Source organism: Sinohyriopsis cumingii, chromosome 13 (genome assembly GCF_028554795.1).
Source record: "Sinohyriopsis cumingii isolate HCF-2022 chromosome 13, ASM2855479v2, whole genome shotgun sequence".
Lineage (NCBI taxonomy): Eukaryota > Metazoa > Mollusca > Bivalvia > Unionida > Unionidae > Sinohyriopsis > Sinohyriopsis cumingii.
The window spans coordinates 64,441,024-64,465,999 of NC_142973.1; the positions used below are offsets into that span (position 1 = coordinate 64,441,024).

General features: G+C 36.2%; 1 protein-coding gene across 3 annotated transcripts in view; it reads left to right on the forward strand.

The window, feature by feature from the left end:
* Nucleotides 1-10,021, forward strand: part of LOC149785724 (uncharacterized) — a 40,206-nt gene extending 30,185 nt beyond the window's left edge. For all 3 annotated transcript variants that reach the window (XM_089979600.1, XM_089979602.1, XM_089979601.1), the window contains exon 4: nt 963-10,021. In XM_089979600.1, the coding sequence (XP_089835726.1) occupies nt 963-1,195 (233 nt within the window). In that variant the 3' untranslated portion in view covers nt 1,196-10,021. The remainder of the gene's footprint in view (nt 1-962) is intronic.
* Nucleotides 10,022-24,976: the final 14,955 nt, after the last annotated feature.

The window sequence follows — 24,976 nt, forward strand, 5'->3', positions numbered from 1 at the left end:
CCCGTGTGGGGAAGGCAGTGCATTTAATACCATACAGTACTGTTTGATTGAAAACATTCGGAATTAAGTTGTTTTGATTTTTCTAACAGTCACATTGATTACTTATGTACTATTTTAATTACAATTATTTGGAAATACCATAATGAATATATACTAATCTGTAATACTCCATAAGGTAGGAATTTCTTTTGTTTGTGGATGAAAGGGGAAACGTTTATTAGGAGTGCTTCTATTACAATAACAATAATGCATGTGTGTGTGTGTATATATATATATATATGTATATGTATATGTATATGTATATAATATCATAAGTTATAACTTCCAGCTGTCAGTGTAGCAACATTAAAACTGTAAGGACAAAGGATTTAATCTAATTCTCTTTTTTTGCTAGTAACTGCACATGAGGAGTAAGGGTTGTTAGCATTTCAGCATTGGTCTTCCCATATACATTAAAACATTAATTGTTTTGTTTCATTGCTTAGATAATTTGTTGTGATAGTTGATCAAAGTCCTCAATTTCCTCCACATCAGAGACAACTTTATCCCAATATCTTAACTTTCAAAGATCCAATATCTTAACTTTCAAAGATTAAAGCTTATGTAACTAGTTGTACAAATGCCTGAAAAAGGTTATAACTAATAAGTTGTTGTTGTTGTGGGGTTTAACGCCATTTTTCAGCACACGATAGGCTATACATGACGGCCAGTATTAATGGTGGAGGAAGAACCCAGGAAAACCCCAGAAAGAACCACCGACCCACGAGAAGCTACTGGCAAGCTTTCTCACATACCCACATTGGCTGAATCCGAGACTCAAACCGGCGCAGACAGAGGTGAGATGGCAGTTATCCGTAATGGAGAGCGCTTTAGACCACTCTGCCACTCGGGGCCCCCATAACTAATAAGTAGGTAGTATTTATACTTTAGAAGACTTCAGACTTGATCTTTTTATAATTTAGGTATTTATGGAGGAGTACGTTGCAGCACGCAACTACGAGCCTTGACTGGGGAGCTTGGATGTATCAGCGTCTCCAATATGTTTGGAATACCTCAGGTCCACACTGCAATAGACGAAAATGGCAAGCCGCTAAATGATCAAATGGAGACAGGGATGAAGAGATTAATGTCACAAGTTGATTGGATGGCATGGGCAATGAAAAATCAGAAGGAGAAACATGGAATTCCAATGTAGGAACTGTTCAGACTCGTTCAGCTATGAATCCATGGATGGAAATGTGTAGATTTCCGTAGTATAGATTATACATTTTCAGAATTCTTTACTTATCTAGTTTTGGCACACAGAAAGTGTAGCAGTTTGTTTAAATATAGTCTTCCAATGGCAGTGTAAAAAAAAATTTTGTTACATGTTAATCTGCAGGTATTGGTTAATTGCTCATGCTTGGCTACCATGGTATTTGCACATGGTTCGCAGTAATGCTGAAATGAAAACCTGAATTGTCAGAAGAGAATACTATTTGGTAAATATTTCAAAAGCAAATTGCTATTACATTTTAGTGGAATCAGTTTAGAACAGCTTCTCAGGACCATTTTGTAAAATTGATATGATCCACACTGGAATCAGTTTTTGGCAAAGTCTTTTAAGTCCCACAAACCTTGGCGAAGTTGGGCAAAATGGGAAGAAGTAAGTGTAGAATGGCAAATATATGGAATGTTTGCAAAAACTGTTTTACTTAACCATTGTGCCAAATGGTTAAAAACCAAAACAAATACTCATTAAACTTGTGAAAAATATAAATTTTGAGTTCATCTGGCCATAATACCAAGTCAACTTATGGTGTGGCCCTATGTTCTCCATACATCATCCATAGCGTACCTGTCAACAATTGCTATTTTAAACTCCTCAAAAATTGTCTGACCAGTTATGACCAAATTTGGGTGAGAGGATAGCTTTCATATTTGTACAAACATTAATGCCATTGTACCATTAAATATGGCTACCTATACTATAGATAAAAAGACTTTTAAATGACTGCTCAAAAACAACTTGTCAGAATTATGTTGGAAAGCTTCCTTGCATGGCAGTCTTTTAAACTGATACAAATATAATTGATCTGCCATTAATTACAGCCAAAATTGCTATTAATAAAGAAAACAGTCATTGTCCATCAGTTGTCTACCTTTACTAACAGTCAGCTTATATAAAGAAAACAATCATTGTCCATCATTTGTCTACCTTTACTAACAGTCAGCTTATATAAAGAAAACAATCATTGTCCATCATTTGTCTACCTTTACTAACAGTCAGCTTATAAACCTATACAGACTCTTGATTAAACTGGAAAAGCATGTGTCTTTAACATTTATAAATGGATTTTCAAAGAAATCTCATGGATTGAACCATAACTGCAGATGTAAATGATCCTTAAATTGACACTAAAGTTGATCAAAAGCATGAAAATACGACTTTGAAACTGTTGCCCATTGCTTCTTGAACAGAAGAAGCACAAGTTTTGTTATTACCCTTTGAATAAGACTACCACTCATATGGAAAAATATGATTGTGGTGAAGAGGTGATCTTGAGAAAGGCGAAGTCAACTTTGCTTTCTCTGCATATTTGGGCAAATTGATAGGCTTTGGGGTTACTGTTTCACTTAAATCTACCCTTCCATGGGCCCAGGGGTGGGGTGAAGGATTCAGTTGACCGTCCATTTTCTAGTAGCAAGAGTGCACTTTCATTCGAAACAGAAGAAAGAAAATCAAATTTAGCTGTGCTAGCAAAACAAACCACCCCCTCCTCATAATTGAAAAACCAAAACCAACTCCAAACTCCCCATAGAAGGAGATCTTGGACCTGCCTCTGCAATGAGAAGTTAATCCACAGAATTTCCCTGAAGATGTTCATCATTGTACTTATTGTTGTAAAATGTTCACTATTACCAAGAAGTTATGTACAGTATTAAAAAATAAGAGTTTGTTATGAACTGTAGTTGTTTGGTTGATAAGCAACTAATAAATCACTATGCATGGCATTTTCTTTTCTTTTTTTATGTCCCTGCCATATCCTATTTGAGAGATTATATGGTGTTGCCAGTCTGTTTGTACCTTAACATTATGTCACATCTTGTTACATCCATCTGTTTGTCACAAATTTAGTTCACTTTAAATTTTGAATGACTTTATGGTTGAAACCAAATTTTATATGATATTTATACTAACAAGACTTAATCTTAATTCAGTTTTCAACATTTTATAATGTATTTTGAGTTCATCCAGGTTTGACTTAGAGTTTTATTCTTACATGCTGAACAAAGCTTGCTTGAGCTGCACCATTTTGACAGGGACATGTGTTGTTTGGATACAGTTCTTGTTTTTCTTGTTGGTTTTATTTCTTGTTTTTCTTATTGTATATGTTTTTATACAGGTCAGGAAACTGACAAATCTGTTTCACTGTCAAAGTATGTTCAGATTTTGTGCTCAGTTTCAAATACAGGATTTCACCTTGTAAATGACCTGGAATGATTTGTTTTAACATCACATCTTGCAAAAATCTTATTTGAGTGATAATTTGTTGTGTTTAAAGTAAAACTAATATTTATTACTGATTGTATAATGTGGCTATTTGTTTACTCCATAACTTTTCCATAAAAGTAAACGATCTGTTTTCAGAAGGAGCATTACATGGACCTTATCCACTGTATTTGTTGCAAGTTTTGAAACTTACTATCATCAAATTTGTTTGAAATAAGTGAAGAAAATTGGGTAAAGAAGTTTTTATATGCTTTTATTTACATGAATTTTGGCAAAACAAGACCAGCTCTGTTTCTGCATTATATTTGTCATTGATGTTAGATGAGGGACTAATGCAAAGCAAATCATCTCTTCAAATGAGATGATAATAAAATTGGACTATTTTAGCACAGAAATGACATTGAATGTAAAATTATCAATAATATTTCTGTTATGATTGCGGGTCGGTGGTTCTTTCTGGGCATTTCCTGGGTTCTTCCTCCACCATTAATACTGGCCGCCATGTATAGCCTATCGTGTGCTGAAAAATGGCGTTAAATCCTACAACAACAACAACAACAACTGTTCTGATTGGACAAGTTGGAACTCAATTGGAGATTTGATTTACTTAAATTACTTTCTGTCAAAAGTAATTGAGAAAATTCCTAACTTTTATCAAAGAGTGGCTTTTTTGGCAATTGTGATGTAACTTAAATTTTAATATTAACTTCCATGCCAACTACCCCAACTCCCACACCTGCCAAATTGACCTTGAAGATTGTTAAACATTTTATTCAATGTACGGATTGAAAGATGGCAGATACCAATAATTCTTCTGACATTTATTTTGATACAGATGCTCATCAAGACAAGGCTGATGAATATATTATGTTAGCCCTGAACATATTAGGCATAGCCAGTATTGTACTGACTTGCTGTTAAATTTTATACATATATAAATCAAACACAATCAGTGATACTGCAGTACATATGATGAAAATTTGCAAAATTTGCCAATTTTACTTCTCTTGTTGATACTTTTGATGTAAACACTGTACCACAAACCTTTACAATGCCATGGTTTTTATTTTTGATAAAGAAATAAAGTTTGTAAATATAACCTTCCAATTAAAACTTACATAGCAGAATTTTATGTTTGTTAATTTATAACACTTCAAAAGATTCAAATACTTAATTTTTGTGCTCATAACACCAACAGATATTCAGATGCTTTTTAAATTGTTTTTTAAAGAAATGATTGATTTGGAAACTAGTATTCTTATAACAGTGATATGTATTAAGGTTGTTGACAAATGTGTTATTATGCTTATTCCATATGACAGAATATGGAGAGATTTATTTATAATGAAACTCATCTTATATCAATAACTAACTTTAGTATGTATTTCTTAATGAGATAATTAAATATATCTGGGGGAGAAAAATGAAATCAACACAGTGGCAATATCACTTTTGAACTACTTTTGTTTTCCATATAAAAAGTATATCTACTGGTATGTATGCAAAGAAGTATATCTACTGGTATATATGCTATTCAGACCTATATTTCCACATTTAGGTCTAATTCAATATTTTTTATTTTCCTCCTCTCCCTGTCAGGATGAATAAAATGTCTTAATACTGTCGACCCTCTAGGGTACATTTATATAACAAATGACAAGGTGCCATCGAGAATGCCAAAAAGATGAACCCCAAACAACAAAAATCAGGCTTGAGGTATTAATTGTCTGTATAAGTAGTTTTCGACATGAATCGTTTAAATTGTCAGTGACTGAACACACATGACCTGCTGCCATACGATACTCTTTGTCACCCATACACTTTCATATACCTGTTACACTCATTGAGAAAAGGTAAACATTTTTAAGAAAACTACTGATTACATATAGTAACAAAATTGTTCAAAGAGCAATTTTAACTGTCACAGTCATAATCATGTCTGAAAACGATGAAGAAATCAGGCATTGATTAGTGTCGAGCAAACTAAAATTAAGTGACAATCAAAATTTGGGTGCAGAGTCTGTTGCCAAAATGGGCTGCAATCTTGCCAACACACAAAAATTCATGTTTGAATGCAGAATTTTATTTTTAAAAAACCCATACAGTAAACTCCCAATAATTAAAATCTGTTTAATGTTACACTCTCATATCTGTTGACCAATCTGTCATGTTTGGATAGTACCCACACGCCTGCAATGTTGATTGTATCAATCTGTGACTTCATGAATAATCTCTTTATTATATTATGAAAACATTCATTAATTTGACAAAATACACAGCATTATTTATACAAACTTAATTTGTAAAAAACTGTTGTTCTCAAATTAGTGTAAAATATTTTGTCGATTTAGTATTGCAGCCATTAATTTTGTTGAACAGAATGGAGAACAATCCATGGAAATCCAAGATTTTTGTCTTTAAAAATGTACAATAAGAGGAAAATCTAAATATTTTTAGTAGTTATAATTAAAATATCTCCTTATATCAGCTCAAAAACTCTGTATACCTCATGTGGACAATTTACATAAGATCTTTTCTCTTTCCTTTCATAAAATCCAGTTTAATCTTAAAGCCCTAAATGTCTGGTACAACACTGCCATTATTAAAACATGGTTCCTGTTTAAGGAGGAGTAGTGTCCTTGGTCATGTGTAAAACTTTCATTATTATTTTTGGAAGATATTACAGGCAAGTGCAAAATGCAGGTATTTATTCTTCAGGCACCCTTGCAAGACATTGAAATCACAGCCTTTTCCATGTGCAATCAAGGATATTTTTTTTAAAGTACCTTGTATGTAACAAAGATATATTTTTAAAACACATGGAAAAAAATTTTATTTTCTTTGTGTGCATGGTTTACATTTTTGTGATAAATTATATTTATCAGGTTAAGTTGAACAATTAATTTTATTCTTGACATATTAACTTTTTTGTTTTGGTTGATTGAACGATTTACACAAAATAGGTTTCATTGTCAATCATATTTACCTCCCCTTCCAAAATGTTTAGATTGCATCCAATCGGGACAGTGTTATAGGACAAATTTCTAACACTCTTGTCCTAATCTTGGCATAACCGATTTCTGTTTTGCAACATTGAGGACAAGAAAGTTCTTGCATTACAAGCTAATCATGTGAAATTTGTTTCATGCACAAAAGAGTTTGTTGGGGAAGACATTTTTACATGTTTGTTAGGTCTAGATGTGCAGTTTATTTACATAGAATTCTATTCACCTTGAATATTGAGATGTTTAACTTACAACTGTTTATGTGAAAATCTTGTGGGGTTTTTTTTGTCCTGTTCTTTTTTTTTCTTCTTCTGAAAGCATGTAATGCTTATTTGTAATCAATAAATAGTTAATAAATTGAGACAAATTGAGCCACACAGATGCAGACTGTGCTCTTGTACACCATGATGGAATATTACTAATAAGAGCAGATTGTTTGATAGTGTAGCAGTCTACATATACGAGGCCACATATTGACCAGCCTAGCTGAGCTTGACCACTTAGTGGTACATACACGACTGTAAGACAGATGAACTGGATTCCGTTCGCAAACACAATAGTTAGTCTTTGCATCCCCACCCATTACAACAGTAACATAGTTTCCTTCTGCCCTGACTTTGAATAAAATTGTTTTTTAATGCAGCCTTTGGTGTTATGGGTCATCTATTTCATTGTAATTATTTTCGAGAAAGTTTAATCTTTAACGCATTTTTGAATGGTAAATGGGAATGCAATATATGCTACATTGTTTGCACTTTGGGTCACATATTTAAACTAGTACAGGGAAACATGTCTATGATATGCTTAGAATGGTCATATAAATCGGATCATTTAAAAAGACAAATTTTTAAACATAATTTTGAAAATCTAAATTCGTACTTTGTAACATGTACAAAAAGTTGCAGAATCTAAGTTCAATACATGTATAAACTGATTCCACTAAGAAATTTTCATAAATTGCGTGACTTTTTTTAGACACATTTCTGCAATGTTGGATGGCAGCCTATGTCATGGGAGGTAAATATTGTTGCTGATGAGTTCATGTATTTCATGATATCTAGTTGTTGGTTGCTCTCCAGTATTCAGTACTATTTTATGAGACAATGCAACTGGATCATCCATTCAGTCTGAATATCCTTGTTATCATTTCTTTGATGCATTGTCAATATGCAAGGCTGCCAGTCATGTTTTAGAAGTTGTATGAACAATTAAGGCTGATGGCTAGGGTAAATAATGATGACTTAATACGAGAATCCAATTTGAAAAAGTGACTATATAGAGTATAGTAGAACCACTGAATCGCTTAAGAAACCACCTGTCTTGAAAGACCTCAGTTTGATTCTTTTTTGGATACTGTTGATGCTCAAAAAACTGCATTAAAGGCCCTCCAGTCTTGGACATAATTCTTAGGTATTCATCTTTGGATAGAAAAAGTAGGGAAACCTTGAACCATTTGTTTTTGTAAGATCTGCAATCAGCAGCATTTAAGAATTTGAGCAGAAAGCATCTTAGTGACCCAGGTTTCTTGACTAAATGCTGTTGCTTTTGGCTATTAAGCAGATGTCAGGCAGGTGAGTGATCTTGGCCACTGTCCCCCCACCCTTTTGCAACGAATTTGGCCAAAGTCTCCTCCTGTATGTCATGGAAGGCAACTAATGGAGACAAACTTATTGCCATGGGATGAGTCAGCTGACATTTTACATGAAGTGCAATTTATATCAAAAAATGGACTTTGTATATTGAGGATTGTAAATATTTTTTGGATTTATCTTTGTTTTGTTTGTCTTCAATTTTTCATAACTAAACATTGTGTTCTGTAAACAAAAATGGACTGTTTGATCAGCATTTAAAGACTTAAGCCCATTCTTAATACAGATTGTCTATTCATGCATCTTTTCATGCATTCATCTCCGACTCATACAAATGGGACATCTGCTTATTACATTTGTACAGGGTGGGGGTGGGGTATTTTGTAAGCACATGCTTACCAACAGATCTGCTTATTACAATTGCCATTGTGGGGTGGGGTGTATTCTCTAGGCACTCACTTACCAACACATCTAGTTCATATGTGTGTTATCGAGTATTGCATCTTAAACTATGCATTTTTTCACTCAGTTAATGTATGTTGTGCAGTGATTTTGTTATTAGAAATGTGGGCAGTATTCCCTATTTTTTTATAGAAGAATAATTCATCCATAGCATTATAACACCAAATTTCAGTCATATTCAAGCCCTTCAGTCTAAGGGGCCAGTATAAATAATAAAATTTAAATGCCTCAGATGTGTTCAGAGATCATTAGTTCATTGTTTTTCATTTGAAAAAATAGTCGTTTTACATACTCGGTGAGATGGAGATTTTTATAATGTGAATTCAGTTAAAAAACTATATGACGATGTACAACCAGACCCTATATAGAACAGATTTTATATTTTGAACCTTTATTATTTGTTTTATATATCATTTACAGAATAGTAACATCTGTTCCTCTTATCTGATAAATTTATGTTCATAAAATATTTTCTTCTTGTGTATTATTTTTATTTCCTTGTAGGAACTAAGCTTTATACCAGTATTGTGCTGGCATGACATTAAGCCCAGTATATACTTATATATACTGTTTTACAGAAGAGCCACATGGTAACTATGGAAATGTATCAGAGTAATTCTTTTTGCATAAATTGTATGAAAACAATGAAAAATAGAAAGTTTTAGAGAAAAAGACCATGATGGAGTGCAGTCGAAAGGAGCTGCCAAAGATAAAATTAATTTGTTTGCTGAAAACAAAAGATTAATTTCAGAGCCATTTGGACAGTGTTATAACAGTAGAACAAGGTCAGCAAAGCTTCCTAAATTGGAAGCTATAGCGACCAAAGGTAGTTGCTTTTTGGACCAATTTATATGGGCAGTCTAAAGAGAAAGGAAGGTTACACAGAGTGTATGTATGGGGATTTTCACTATAATAATCCAGTACTGTGTTGTCAATCTGACAATACAGTTAACAGTATAGAAACACAATGTAGGTTCATCGTAGATGGTGGGCTTATTTTTTTCTTACTACATTGGTCCAATGTATTTAAATATGGGGATAGACTTATGTTAGTGCATGTCATTAGAAGACATTAAGGGTACTACTTATAAAAGACTAGCTGTTAGTGTATAAATATGGGGATAGACTTATGTTAGTGCATGTCACTAGAAGACATTAAGGGTACTACTTATAATTGACTAGCTGTTAGTGTATAAATATGGGGATAGTCTTATGGACTTGGTAACGGTACTGTATTGAAAGCAGTATCTCAAGAATGTGAACATATCAAAAGATCCAGCAAGGCTTTTGTTTGTACTGAAAGCATCGTATCAGATATACAACTTTTTGGATGAATTATTTAGTTGTTGTCACCTTTTTCGGGTCCAATTCGTATTTTTATTAAATTGTGATTATTTGTTTTTCATACATTTTATATTAGAAAGTATTTCTATGTAGCTGTAACAAAATATAATAAAGTTTTCATTTACACATTTGTAGATTTGTATGGGTTTTGTTTGCACATCTTGTATATATGTATGTATGGGTTTTGTTTCCAACAATAACAGTTGAGTTGGTTAATGAAATGAAATAATGGGTAATTCTCTCTCTCTCAATCGATCGATTGATCTCCATGTGTCAGTAGTTAAAAATCTCAGTGTGTTGTATATGTCCTTTATTCATATTTTTGTTTTCTTTCAAGTTTTTGGAGGTCACAGTAAAGAGAATGCCCTGCAGTTGGGTATATATATATTGAAACATGTCTTGAGGGACCAAGTCTTAAAAATAAAGCACAAATTGATTTATTACATGTATATAGTATTTTGACCTATAATGAGAGACCATACTTTTTGTGGCAGAAGGGGTGGTTTTTCAAGTTCTAGTTTTTGTATATGCATTTGCTAGCACTATTTTCAACACTCCTTTCACTACACATCTTACTGCATCTAACTCATAATAATATTAGTGAAAGGCACGATCAGCTGTTCCTTTACTTGTATTTTATATTATGTACCAGATAGTGTAGTATTTCTACCATTATCCAGCTATCTTTAAATGTATTTACATATGCTGCCAGCATGGTTGGTACAAGTTCAAGAAGGACAGTAATAAAGAATTAATTAAGGACTGATAAATAATAAGAAAAGACAACACAAAAATATGTACATTTTTATTTTCATCAGTTACCCCCAACCCATCCCAGCCTTCTTCCTCCATCCCCACCCTCACCCACCACCATCTCTGGAGCAGCACTGAGGGTTTGAAACCTTCATTGTCATGTTCTCATCAACATGAAATATCACTCTACTTGGTGTGACAAGTTCAAATTATCCATATTGCCAATGAAAATGTGACATTTGACCCCCCCCACACACACACCTTTTTATCTGCATGCTCCATCCAGGGTCTGAAACCTTTGTATCATTGACTTGTCTTTGTATAAATGCAACCAAATATGATCATCCTCCCAGAAAGGATATGAATGGAATTAAAGCACAAGGAAACATACATATTACCTATAAAAGTGTTACCTTTCACTCCAACACCCTCCTTCCCATGGGCTGTATCCATGCTCAGAATAATTGGTCTTTTATGATACTGTTACAGCAAAACAAGTAGGTCAGTGTGTTCTAAGTCAGTTGGAGCAAAGTGCTTTGTCCAAGGACACACCAAGGTAGTCGACCAGGGTCAGTCCTGTGGTAGGATTTTAATTCGCAACTTTGTAATTGCTAGTCCAGCACACTAACCACTGAGCCACTGCAGCTTCTGCCCCATCCATTAGTAGCCATAAACGGCATGCACCGCCAAAACGATACCATTATAAACAAGAAATAACAGCCGAGAATGAAAAAGCAACTATACTCTGAGACATATCAATCCACACAGACCGTGAAATCAAAGCAAACAGACCAGACCTAATAGTAAAAGACAAAACTGATAGAAATTGCTACATTACTGTTATATCATTACCTGCAGACAGAAAGATGTCCCAAAAGGAAACGTAGAAAATATCAAAACACAGATCTTTAAATAAAAATCAAGAGAATATGAAACATGAAAGAAACAAATCAACATCACAGTAATCATCAGTGATTTAATACTGGTGAAGAAAGGGATGGAGAAAAAAATTATATAAAAATATCCCTGGTAAAGTCAATACTGTGGAAATCCCAACGACAGTGATGTACGACAGTGATGTTTGACAGTGCACACAAAGAGCTCTCTCCAAAAAACAATTTGAAATCCCCATGTTCATAGTGTGATAACACTTAGCTCAATAATAATAATAATAATAATAGCGTTTTAACTAGTGTTTCAGGACAAGGATTAAGCCACACAACTATCAATGTAATGTATTCCAGTACTTACAAGTTTCAGATTTCTTTCAAGAAGTTTGAGATCAAAATAGAAACAAGCAGTTGGATATGGTCTGCATGTTGAGCCAAATGTAACTGAGAAAGTGACCACACGAAAACCCTAACACTGATGTTAATCTAAGGCATGGACGGACGTACGGACGATCATACATAATCTTGATAGTTTTTAACACATTCCAAATAACAAATGGATGGAAGGTCAGCAAGATGTAATAATATGTCCTGGAAAACAATCGAGTCGTGTTTTGATCGTTAGAGCAGAGATAGGTCAGCCTACTCATTGCCATAACAATCTATATCAGTCGTTACAAATGTTAAAAACTCCAATTGAAAGTAAATTGAATTCTTAATAGATCTTACTAAATACATGAAAACTGGGTAATACATGTATAATTATGACAATCAGACTTACAAAATTTTAAAATTTCATCGGGGGTAGGAAGTATAGTGAAGTCAACATGTCAGAAGCCTACAGCAATGTTAGTTGGGGCCACTCGGCCCAAATAATCACAAAAAATCCTACAAGTAAAAAATTATCGCAACACATTATATTTCCTCATATTTAGAACTGATGTCCATGTATTTTATTTAACTCGAAGATGACCATAAGCTTTCAAAATATGTTTGTCAGGTGACTGCCATTCAGTAAAATTTAAAACCTTATGTGTTGTTAGCATTTTACATACTCGTGTATTGGTCAAACCAATCGGCACTTTCCAAGGTTCTTCTTATAGCCTCAGTGGTATTTAGAAAAGATGGAGCGATCAAAATGTAATGTTTGCAATCTGCTGCAAATAATCAACATGACTCAGATTGAAGGAATTTTATACTCATCAATTTGAAGGAAAGAAAAAAGAACTTCGGAAGAATGTCGATCATTAATACTAGATATATATATGGTATCATTACTCTAGTATAAGCTCCAAAACCATAACATTTCATATCACTAAATGCGCCTGAAATGCTCAAGATTAGGTATTTAAGTTGTTATCCTCTTTGTCTTTCTCAACCCAGTCTCATTCTATGTTTTGCATCAAACGCTTATGAATTTTATAATTTTATGACGCAAAAACTCTGAATTTTGTTTTTGTACCTAGAGATATTTTCAAGTAGGCACGAGACTTTCCTAAGTAAAAGCAGGCTTTAGCTTGCAATTTTTCATGTACCATCCACTGTTAATAGGTGATAGGATGTGATAGAAAGTCCGCTTGTTGAATGCGGATTACTTTCAAACAGTTGACCATACCTGATATGACGTCTAAGAGGCATCTGGTGGAGCTGGTAAAATTTAAATTTCCTGTATCCCCTTCATCTGCTGGAGCTGGTAAAATTTAAATTTTCTGTACCCTCTTCATAATTAATAATTAAAATCTTACTTTGTCTAAATCATGAATGTCAGAAGCTGCTAATTTCAAACTAAAACTTAACAAGACAAGAAACAATTGGATCTCGTGTCTCGTCAAGAGCCATCTAATTCTTCCTGGTTATTCAGCAGTAGTGTTAAATTAATTTCATTCACTTTGCTATCGATGGACCATAGGAATTGCTGAACACATTGAACCTTTGTCCAAATGAGTCAGGCCATCTCGTGTTTTAACTCTGACAAGTCACTTTATTGCTAGTGCCACTGCGGAACCATTTTTCCTTTCTGAGCTGATCAGTTTGCGAAGAGCAGCACTTGTGTACCAGAAAGCAACCATTACATAGTGTAAACTATTCTAGTGGGCATGAATTTTGTGGAAGATTATTCTCATGTCTTCTTCCTCCTGATGATTCCATAGTCAACTAAAATCAGTGCGAACTAAGACATGAACATAATCAACCCCAATAAGAACACTAAAGCCTTCCAGTGAGAGGACGTTCCAAGTCATTGAATACTCTAACATAAACAAATCTTTATCAGACATCATTGCTGTTAAAATTCATCAGACTGATAATTGCATTCCAAAAAAGAAAAATCAACGTTGCAGTTTGATCAGCTCACTTTCTACAAAATTCCCAAAAATACAACAAAAACAGTGGAAACATGTATCTTGAAAGACGAATCCGACATATCGACTTTCAAGCTGAGGTGCTTCAAGAAAGATATTCAGCTTGTCATGCCTTTGTCTGCCAAAATATGGAGTTGCATGCGTGATGACTGCAGGGAATACTCTCGTTTGCTTCCACTGTAAATGCTGTAGTGCTATAGTTATGGTCTCTTTTTCGCCTTTCCCTACTTCTCAAACTTGGTAACACTAGTGCGTACCAATCACTCCACCTGGAGAAATTAAATAGGGTAGGCTTAATCAAATGCACTTGCATATGTCTTCATTTCATTTTCAATTTTGTACGTGTGTGCGTTTGACTTAGATTTTGGGGCAAAACCTCGCAAGTTAGATTGTACCAAAATGGTCCAACACGTAGTGATGAAATTTGTTTTGCTAATTTTACTAAGAAAATTTAAATCAATTGGATAACTATTACTTCCATGGTCTGTCAATAACCATGCATTGCCTTCATTTCATCTGTTTGTTTTATTTACCAATACCTACGTTAAAAGTTGTGCCAGCTTTCTGCCGTACAAATTATGGATCGCGGATTTCTGTACAAACAAACTGAGCACGAATATACCCAATGTAGCTTTCTTATATCTTAAATCTGACAAGAGCTAAAGATAATTCAATAGCCACCATCGCTAATGCCCACGCCTCTATTATATATTTCACAGCATGGAAACTCATATCCTGCATCCCATCCCCTCAGGGTAGTGTTCCTATGGCAGCCCTTTATTATAGTCTGGTTGCTTGCCTTAATTATTTCACAAAACTATGTAGGTTCAATGTAAATTTAAAAGATATTCAAGGGACGTTAAATGTCATCAGTTTTATATTAATAACTTTGGTGTCAATAATTTATCCTAATCATTTATACTCATCTATTTTACTTATGATAAGAAATAAAATAGGTTTTTAGAAAGAATTATAAAAACAACACGTGTCTTCGGTAATGAATGCAATAAATTCTTTTTCTTTGTCTCCAAGGTAACCAAATGTGTTATACTTAGATAGTTTCAAATCAAGATTAAACACATTCTGGCAATGACTAGTTTTCTAAGTTTCAAATACGTTGTGCTTTTTTTAAACAAATTGTACTGAAACTTTGTTTTATATTTTATGGGAGGGTAAAAAACAAACATCAGTCCAGTCTATCTTTTACATAGCGGATAAACAGCGTGTGTAAAGTGTCAAAATGTGAACAGCGGCATTTAAACCATGCAATTTTATGAATTTTATGAAAACACAATACTATCAGAAACTTCATATAGACATGAATATGAAATTTTTTAATAATAACTCTATTCAGGGTAAACAGAATTGAAGATTTCCTATAAATGTACCAATTTTTATGCAAGTCATTAAATCCCACCATGTCCAGTTTCAGTCCCTTTTTAGCATTTTTCAATAATAAAATCGTGCCGAGCACAGTATCAAACAAACCTTCTGCTTCAATACAAGCAGAATATGAGGACATGACTAATACTCATCGATAACAAATATTATCCAACTTGCTGGGGGAGAGTATTAAGGGTGTAGTGTCAAACTCGTGAGTAAGTTTCAGCGATGATTCTTAAATCAAAAGTATAACGTGTGTGTGTATGTGTGTGTGATTTGGATTTTTAACGTAGCTTTAACAATTTTTCAGTCATATCGCTACGATGTATGCAGTGTGGCAGTTTATAGTGATGTCTAGCACTGGGGCATCATGTCGCAGATATATAGCATGATGTCCCACCCAGTCACATTATCCTGACACCAGGCCGACCAGTCCTAACACTAACCTCGTAATGCTGAGCGCCAAGTGAGGCAGCTGTTAGTACCATTTTTGGAAGTCTTTGGTATGACTTTGCCGGGGATGGAACCCACAACCTCCCGCACCCGAGGCGGACGCTCTAACCACTAGGCCACCGGAGCGGTCACTCAAAAGTATAATGAACATTGTCATCCCTTCAAATTCAAAAGACGGCTTACGATTGGAGTTTACGTTGGTTATGGTAAACTATAAACATGCCATTAATATAACATTAGAATACCTTAATTCATCTTATTTAATGGATTGGCTACAACTCTGGCATATAAAGATCTTAATACAATTTATTAATTTAATGTTGAAATTTTGGTATTTAATTTCTTCTTTTTACGTAATATTTCCTGTTTTTTTATACTTTTATACCGTAATACGGACGGTAACTGTATTTCTCAATTCTCTGCTGTATGGTACAAGTCACATGGGTTGTGTATGCGTATTTACTCGCTTTACATTAAATATAAATTTTTCTTTTAAAATTTAACTTTTTAGCAAAAGTCTATTCAGTCCTGATTACTGAATGCGCTGCACCTTAGCTGTCACTAAGAAACTTCCATTATATGTCGTTATGGACTTCTACAATGGTGGCCATGTCTTAACTTCGGTCAAAATAAGAGCGCGTCGAGTGAAATCGTCACAGTCGAGGATAGTAAGAATTTGTTTATCAGTATGTATATTGCATACGTACTTTAACACTGATTTTGTTGTATGTACCTCTCGTGGGGTGCAAATAACGACCTTCCAAAGGAATATGGATGTCTGAGGATCCAAATAAAGTGAATAATTGCCGTTTAAAGGTATGCAGCATCAAATTCTAAACACTGACACACATTACATGTACTGAAATAATCGACGCTAAACGCATACGTGACCTGTATGACTTGAACTTATAGTACAAGTCACACGGGTCATGTAGGCATTCAATACCAACTATTCCAGTAAATGGTTTGATATTTTAGAATTTGGTTCTACTTACTTTTAAGTGGCAAGTATTTACTTCATTGGATTCGTATACATCCATATTCCTTTGGAAGGTCATTCTTTAGACGCACCAAGAGGTGCAAACGGCAAAATCAATGTTAAAGTACGTGGACATTTTTGATCGAAACGATCCTACAAGTGTGATCCAGTACAATATGGATTGAATGTCGCTCGCTGAAATGTCACAATGAAAGCTACACATGTAGATAAACAATTTGGTACTACCCGATATTGTGACGATTAGACTCAACGTGCTCTTTTCTTGACCCAATTTAGGACCTGGTCACCATTGTAAAAGTCAATAGAGATCGATAATTTTTTTTTGTCGGGAAGTTTCTTTATGACAGTTAGGGTGCAGAATATTAAATAACCAGGATTGAATAGACTTCGGTGAAATAAAAATTAGTGTTACATTTTGAAACAATAATTTACGTTTAATTTAATATGAGTGAATGCGCATATATGGCATGTGTGACTTTTAATAAAGAACGCCTACGTTACACATCACTTTAGAACACTCAGCACTTAGGCGGTCCCGTTGATCGAAAATTAAAATCATTCACCGGGACAAGCGCACTATGCGTTCATAAGTGATGCAGTAGGAATAAAATGAAAAAGTAAATGTACTGAAACTTTTTTGATCATGTTTTCAAGGTAATAGGAGGTACCAGCCTACAAATCTTAAAATATGTCACCTTTGGCCCCTCGAGTGTACATTTATGCAATCAGTGAGGTGCCATCAAGAAATGCCGAAAAACGAAAAGCAAACAGCAATAAGTAGACTTCAGGTATTAACTTTTTATAATTATGTTTTCTATACGAATCATGGAAATTGTCAGTGACTGAACCTACATGACTAGTCCTATAAATCAACCCCCCAAATCTGTGTTGAAATTGATGAATGGTATGTGGGGTCTGATGTCACATGTTCATTAAACTGTGCACTTTCGCTGCATGCATATCTTTCCGGAACAAACCTACGTACACTTTAGACATATACCGATAATTGGTAACAGTCATACCTAGCGCGAAATTCAAAATGGCTACAGGACGAAAGGTTGTGTTATTCAAAGTGGATTTACAAGTCACCAAACACAGGATTTGCTCTGGAAATATAATGTACATGTCACCAAAGGAACCCTTCAGCCGACAGTACTTCCATAGCCGCGAGAATACCGGTAAGTGTATAAAATGTACACCAATGTGTGCAGCCAAATTGCCTGCAGATTTTTGTATGTTTTAATTAATAGGTGATATCACCCCCATAACCGCCAATCAATATCATCACAGCTGAGGGGCTGACCTGTTACTATATGTCGTTATACAGTCTGGCAGGCCTATTCATGTGAATCTCTACAACAAACAGTACACACCTTTAGGGAGAAACAAAACACCTCGTGATTAAATAAACTAATGCAATATTTGAAGTAGCAGTTTCATGTTTAAAAACGATCGATAAATCGGGCGCTGATTGCAAACTGAGATTAAGTGACAATCGAAAATTGGATACAAGGTCTGCTACTTAGCTAGAATGCAAGCTTGCCAAGGCCACACAAACATTAGCGTTTTAATGTAGAAATAAATAAAATAAAGAAAGCAAATCCTTTAAAAAGTAAACTCACAATCATTAAAATATTTTATTCGAAAATGTTGTACACTGCCGTATGTCAGTAACAACCTTTATGTGATGTCTCTACATTATGGGAACCCTACAGTATCAATCCGCGCGCAAAATATGATAAAACAAATTAAAATCTCTTAATATTTCGTACAAATACAGTCATTATTTTGACGAGATACATAATTTGAAGCATGGTATGTACAGGCTAAATTTGTAAAACGTCGCTATTGGGAACTTATTTGTTATCATTGTAGTAATGCAACATTGGAACATATATAATACAAAGAAAATCTACATTTTTGGAGTAGATCTATGGAAACATTTTCTTATTATGACTCATAGGTTCGCAACTCGTGACAATACAATGTTTCCACTTCACTTCTAAAATATTTCCATACATACACTACAAGGGGCCCCGAGTGGCCGAGTGGTCTAAAGCGCTCACCGTTATCACTGCCATCTCACCTCTGTCTGCGTATGTTCGAGTCCAAGGCTCGGCAAGCGTGGGTACGTGGGAAAGCCTGCCAGTAGCTTCTCGTGGGTCGGTGATTCTTTCCTGGGTTTTCCAGGGTTCTTCCTCCACCAGTTATACTGGCCGCCATATATGGCCTATCTTGTGCTGAAAATGGCGTTAAACCCCAGAACAACAACAACATACACTCCAAAACATATATATTTATATTACAAATGAACTATATGATTATAACTGTAGATTTATAAACGATATCCAAATATGCCTCATTTTAAGAACAAATTGAAACTACTCTTTGCTCTGATAAACTTTTTCCATACACAATCTGTATATTAGAGAATTTAGAGAATTTTTATAAAACTTCTTAAATGTGAGCATTAAATTAAATTAGCTCTATTTGTTACTCTATCTACCGTAAGGTGTGGTATATGTATGTATGTATGTATGTATGTATGTATGTATGTATGTATGTATGTATGTATGTATGTATATATGCATGCATGCATGCATGTGCAGGCACTTCTGTTACCTGGCTTCCTCTTCACGTGTCCATGTAGTTAAGTATCAGTGAGATAAAATCACGTATCCTAGCCAACAGTAACTGGTTCAGGGAGGTTTAACTGGTTCAACATGTATATATGTATGTATGGATGGATGTATGTATGTATGGATGGATGGATGGATATGTATGGATGGATGGATGGATGGATGGATATGTATGTATGTATGTATGGATGGATGGATGAATGGATGGATGGATGGATGGATCTTTATGTATGTATGTATGTATGGATGGATCTGTATGTTTGTATGTATGGATGGATCTGTATGTTTGTATGTATGTACGTATGTATGTGTGTATGTGTGTATGTATGTATGTATGTATGTATGTGATAGTTATACATTATTTCTGATGTTGATCTACTAGTATGAATATTTTATAATTCTATTGATCCATTAATTGTTCAGGGTGAATCTATAGCAATGCTCTGTGGACCGTCATGTGTCTCGGATTTTAATACACCCTGCGGGAGGAAGTAGCGTCATGGATCGTCCGATTGACAGACGGACAGACAGAGGGTAACATACTATCCACAACGGTAAAACGTTGTGAAAATTAATATATTCACAGACACCACCTCATGCTAAAACTGTAATTACTCCGGTTTTTTCACAGTGTTTTATCAGCATATAGTTTTCTAACTTTTTCCCCTTCACCCATTAGTGTAATAAACAACAAGAGTAAAATATATGTGAACGAAGATTAATTAACACACGTTGTGCACCATCTGTCATACCGTAAAGCTGTCATAGATAACAGATCAAAGAAGTTATTCAAAGTGGAATGTGACAGGATATGGTTGATTCGGTTATTATTTTTAAATCCGGGGTATGTGTGAAATGTGATAATTTCAGCTTCAAACAAATCTGAGGAAAGAAATCATTATCACCATATTCTCAGCTCTACAGAAAAAGATCAAACCGTCTCTGCTGTATTGTAAACAAAGAAATATTAGCCGCAATATTCATAAAAAAAAAGATTGACCATGTACGATTGTTACATGCACAATTCAGAGATGCATATCTATTCAACATGACATACCGGACCAACAGGTGATTCTGGCTTATGCATCTTGTTCATCGTCTGTATTTGCGATCAAAAAGCCCTGCATGACGGCTATATATACTTGTCTAAGCATGCAATATGGTGCCCTTATTTCAGATCGTGCGTAGCAGCAGCTGCCTCGGTTCGTTAGCAGCAGGGGGGGCGAATCGGACATTTTGTCCAATCGTTATTTTGCTTAATTATTACTTTCTGCACTCAACGATCTAGTGTCGTCAGCGCCTGGTAAAAAAAAAACGACGTCGGTCCATCCTACACGATGGTGACGTCATTTGGTTTAATTAACACCTTCTGCGCGCCGATCCCCAGCGTCGTCAGCGTCCGGTAAGCACATCGACGACCGCGTCGATGTCATCGCCCCCCCTGCTGCTATGATCTTACAATGAAAATTATTTACAACTAACCGAATATTTGGTCAAGTCCGATACGATATCGTGTCCGAGGATCATGTAAATTTATCGTTACGAATCCATGTGGGGTCGACTGAGCATGACTAAAAAAGTTTCGAAAACCATTAAAGTCCATGTCACCGCCGCACCATGTCTGCCAAATATTTCGTAGCGTGTGTGTATCAACGCCGTTGAATACAGCAAGAATATTACAGTTGTCTCTAATTACTTTTGGAATCTGAGTGTATCGTTGAGTGACATATATCACGTCAGTGTTTTTATGCCTGCCTCTGGAAAATATCCTAGCTGGGTTTTTTTGATTGTCTAACATAACATCATCGTACACGACTAGATTGTTAACGTCGCCATCAATATCATCAATACCCGGTGCATCATTGATATCCGTAATAAACTCAATAACATTTTTTTTAGCGATCGCTGATGCATTCTCGTTGAAATCTTTCAACACCTCGTAGCATCGTTGATCATCTACGCTAGGAGCAACCAAATACAACTTATCCCACTTCATCCATCTCATTATTAAATTGAGTAACAATTGCGTCTTGCCGGATCCAGATGGTCCGATGATAATCATCCGGATCGAGTTTGGTAACGCTGCAACATGCTTAACTGGTTCTCTCGTTTTAGTCGCCGAAAAATCAATTATATTCATATCTCTATACATAAATTATGGATCTATATTGTGTGAAGTGTAGAGTACGTACTGGCACAAATGATATGACAACCGCTACAACAAGAAATAACAGATCGGCCCTTACTGGCAAGTGTGTACAATGCGGTACAAAGAAATTTAGATTTATTTCTATTAGACCCGGAGATGTTTTAAAAAAAAGCGAGGAGGTGACATCGCAGCCAAATTGGCAAAACTCCCCGGAACACCGTGGGCAAAGTATCCAGGAGAAAAACACCTCCCAGGATATAACTACTGTGGCCCCGGAACACGATTAGATATTAGACTCGATGATCAAAATCAGCCCAAACCCGGTGAGTATCCAATAAACGCTATCGACGAAGCATGTCGGATACATGATATAGCTTATCGTAGCGGTGATCTGCAACAGCGTCATATCGCGGATGTAAAATTAATTCACGCGTTAAATGCTATTCCTGATAAATCCGTCAAAGAAAAATTGGCCTCATGGTTGGTAAAATCGACTATGAAAGGTAAATTAATGATTGGAAGCGGAGCTTCTCGCGCTGGTAATTGAATACGCTAGCGTTTATAATAACAACATGGAATCCATCTATTATTCTCCGAGAGGATACTGGAAAGGAAAGGCCGCAATTGGTAAACTCGCAAGCGCTGCAAAGGTAACAAAGACCACTGCGGCTAATTGGTTATCCAAACAGGCTATATGGCAAATCTATCTACCACCGCCTAAACAAATCAACTTCTCGCGCTTTGATGTCAGCGTACCTAATGAAGTTCATCAGGCTGATATACTATTTCTGCCGCATGACAACGGTTACAAATACGCGCTAACCGTAGTTGATGTTGCGAGTCGATACAAACAAGCGGAACCGTTGAAAACAAAGTCAGCAACTGAAGTAGCCGCTGCGTTTGAAAGAATTTATCGAAGAGGCCCTCTGCGCTGGCCAAATCTATTACAAGTTGATCCCGGTAGTGAATTTCGCGGCGCTGTTTTATCAACGCTGAAACATCATAGCGTCGCGATACGACGAGGTCATACTGCGCTACATCGTGATCAGGCAATTGTTGAACGATTCAATCGGACTCTCGCTGAACGGTTATTTGGATATCAATACGCGAAGGAATTCATCCAAGAAAAACGATCTCGTGAATGGGTTAAAAGGTTGCCAGGTGTAATTGCAGCGTTAAATAACGAGATTACCCGAGCAATCAACATGAAGCCCAGCGACGCGATTAAATACGAGTATATACCCGGAAAATCAAAAATAAATAGCGTTTCCAAGCCGATTCTTGGCGATGTCACTGTTAGATATCTATATGAACCAGGAGAGCTTGAAGGCGGTAAAAAAAGGGCTACCGATCCTATTTGGAGTGTTACCACACATAACATATCAACGATAACACGATCAACTGGTAGACCACCGATCTACAGACTGGATTCAACTGCTCCTCAGCGCGGATTTACACGCGAGCAACTACAAGTGATACCTAACGATACTCAATTGCCCCCACGTGGTCTTAACTAGCGCCGTTGCGTCTATTGCACTCAAGACAGGTCAACCTCACATTGTTTTTGACATGACCGAGACTGTTATCGATCCTATCCACGGTAAATTGGCGAGTGTCTTTATCCGAATAACGCCAACTCATTATACAATTGCAACTCGCGCAGTGATTATTCTGTTGTTGTCGTAGCGAGATTATTAATTCGGCATCAATATCAAAACGCCGCTGTTTTTTTTTTATCCTGTTGGCGGTAACCCGAGAGTTTTCTATCAATGACGCTTGCATCGATGGTGACTTTGTCGCCGGCTTCGTCAGTGACTCCGTCACCGGCTCCGTCAATAACAATTCTTCGAAGCTGATTTATCCTTCGTACTCTGGACACTGCAAGATAGACTAGATTCGACCATTCGATGCGATTATCAACTATCCAAACAATTGTGTCCGTGATGGTTAGTCCCTGCGAGGAATGTATTGTTGTTGCGTATCCTAGCGTCCACGGGGATTTATCAGCACGTAGCGCGTCCTCGACGACGCTGATATCAACGAGCACGATATCATTCAGCACGAGAATTTGTTTTTTTGTCCCTGACGCTGTCGGGGCCGGGATTTCAACTTCAATGTTTTGCCGCCGTGTGTCCGCGGGTCTATAACATAACGGCACTGGGCGCGTTGGAAACTTTTCCTTATGCAACGTAAACAACTTCTGCTGAAGTGTGTCTCTGACTATCTTTCTACTCGCTACAATCAAATCGTTTGGTCTCCATGTTTCCCAGAATTCATTTAACGGCGTTTCCGGAATCACCTCGCGGATTATTTCACATTGAATTCTATCCGGCTGTAATCTGATTAATTTTTTAACCCCGCGCAGTTGTTCATCAAGTGCCCGGTAATCAGTATCGGTTTCTTCATAATAGTCCACAAAACCCTTTAACCAATCATGTGGACCCTCGCCGACAAATGGTGGTGGTTGGCCATGGTCGCCACACATGATCACCGCTGTATTCGCGCGCAGCAACCACTCAAGAAACATTTGTAAAACGTCTAACGAAACAGTACATATCTCATCCCAGATGATAATATCGGGAATAAATTTTTCACCCATTCGATCAGGAGTCCACTCACCGCCGCTGTATCGAAAAAAGCTGTGATAAGTAACGGCGTCAACATTTCGTTGTTTTATTTCTCGCGCTAGTCTATGGGTCGGTGTAAGCACGATTATACTTGCCCGCGTTCGAAATAATTCAATTGCCCGAGTCGTCTTTCCTGACCCGCCACAGCCGCTTAAATAAACTGTTTTATATCTACAAATTGGATCAGAACACGGTGGTGCATTAGACCATTCTGATAAATTATCACCGCGTAAGTAGTCGTTCTCAACGGTGACATTTGCTGACGGGGAATAATCGCGTCGTATTTCATTTTTAATTCTCCATGTACCCCAACTCTCGTCCGGACTAGTAAACTCGGCTACGTTTCCCTTATACGCTACGTCAATATAAAACGAATCAACTGCTACTCTAACCGCGGTATCGGGGAATCTATTTATCATCGAGAATAAATTGATAGCGGCGTAACCCAGCATAGACGCCCTCAAATGCGGATACGCGGGGCTGTCTCCATCAAAGTAGGTAACAACTGTACCCAACCTCGTTCCATTGGACAAGAAAGCTGTTTTGCAGTTCACGTATCTATTTTTTGCCACTGCGTCCTTGATTACGAAATCATATTCTGCGTCATCTATAATCAGCCGTGAGCAATATCGTTTGTAGTCGTGGTTTTTTCCACCTTGTGTGAACTTACCAATTATTCTTCTACCGAGATCTTTTGCCTCGCGGTTTCGTTGGTTAAATATCCTCCTGGACCATTCGATGATATATTCCTCGTCGGCATCGATGTGTTTTCTGGATTCGTCAATTATGCTATCTAGACGCTCCGGTTCTGGTAACCAGACTTCAGTCT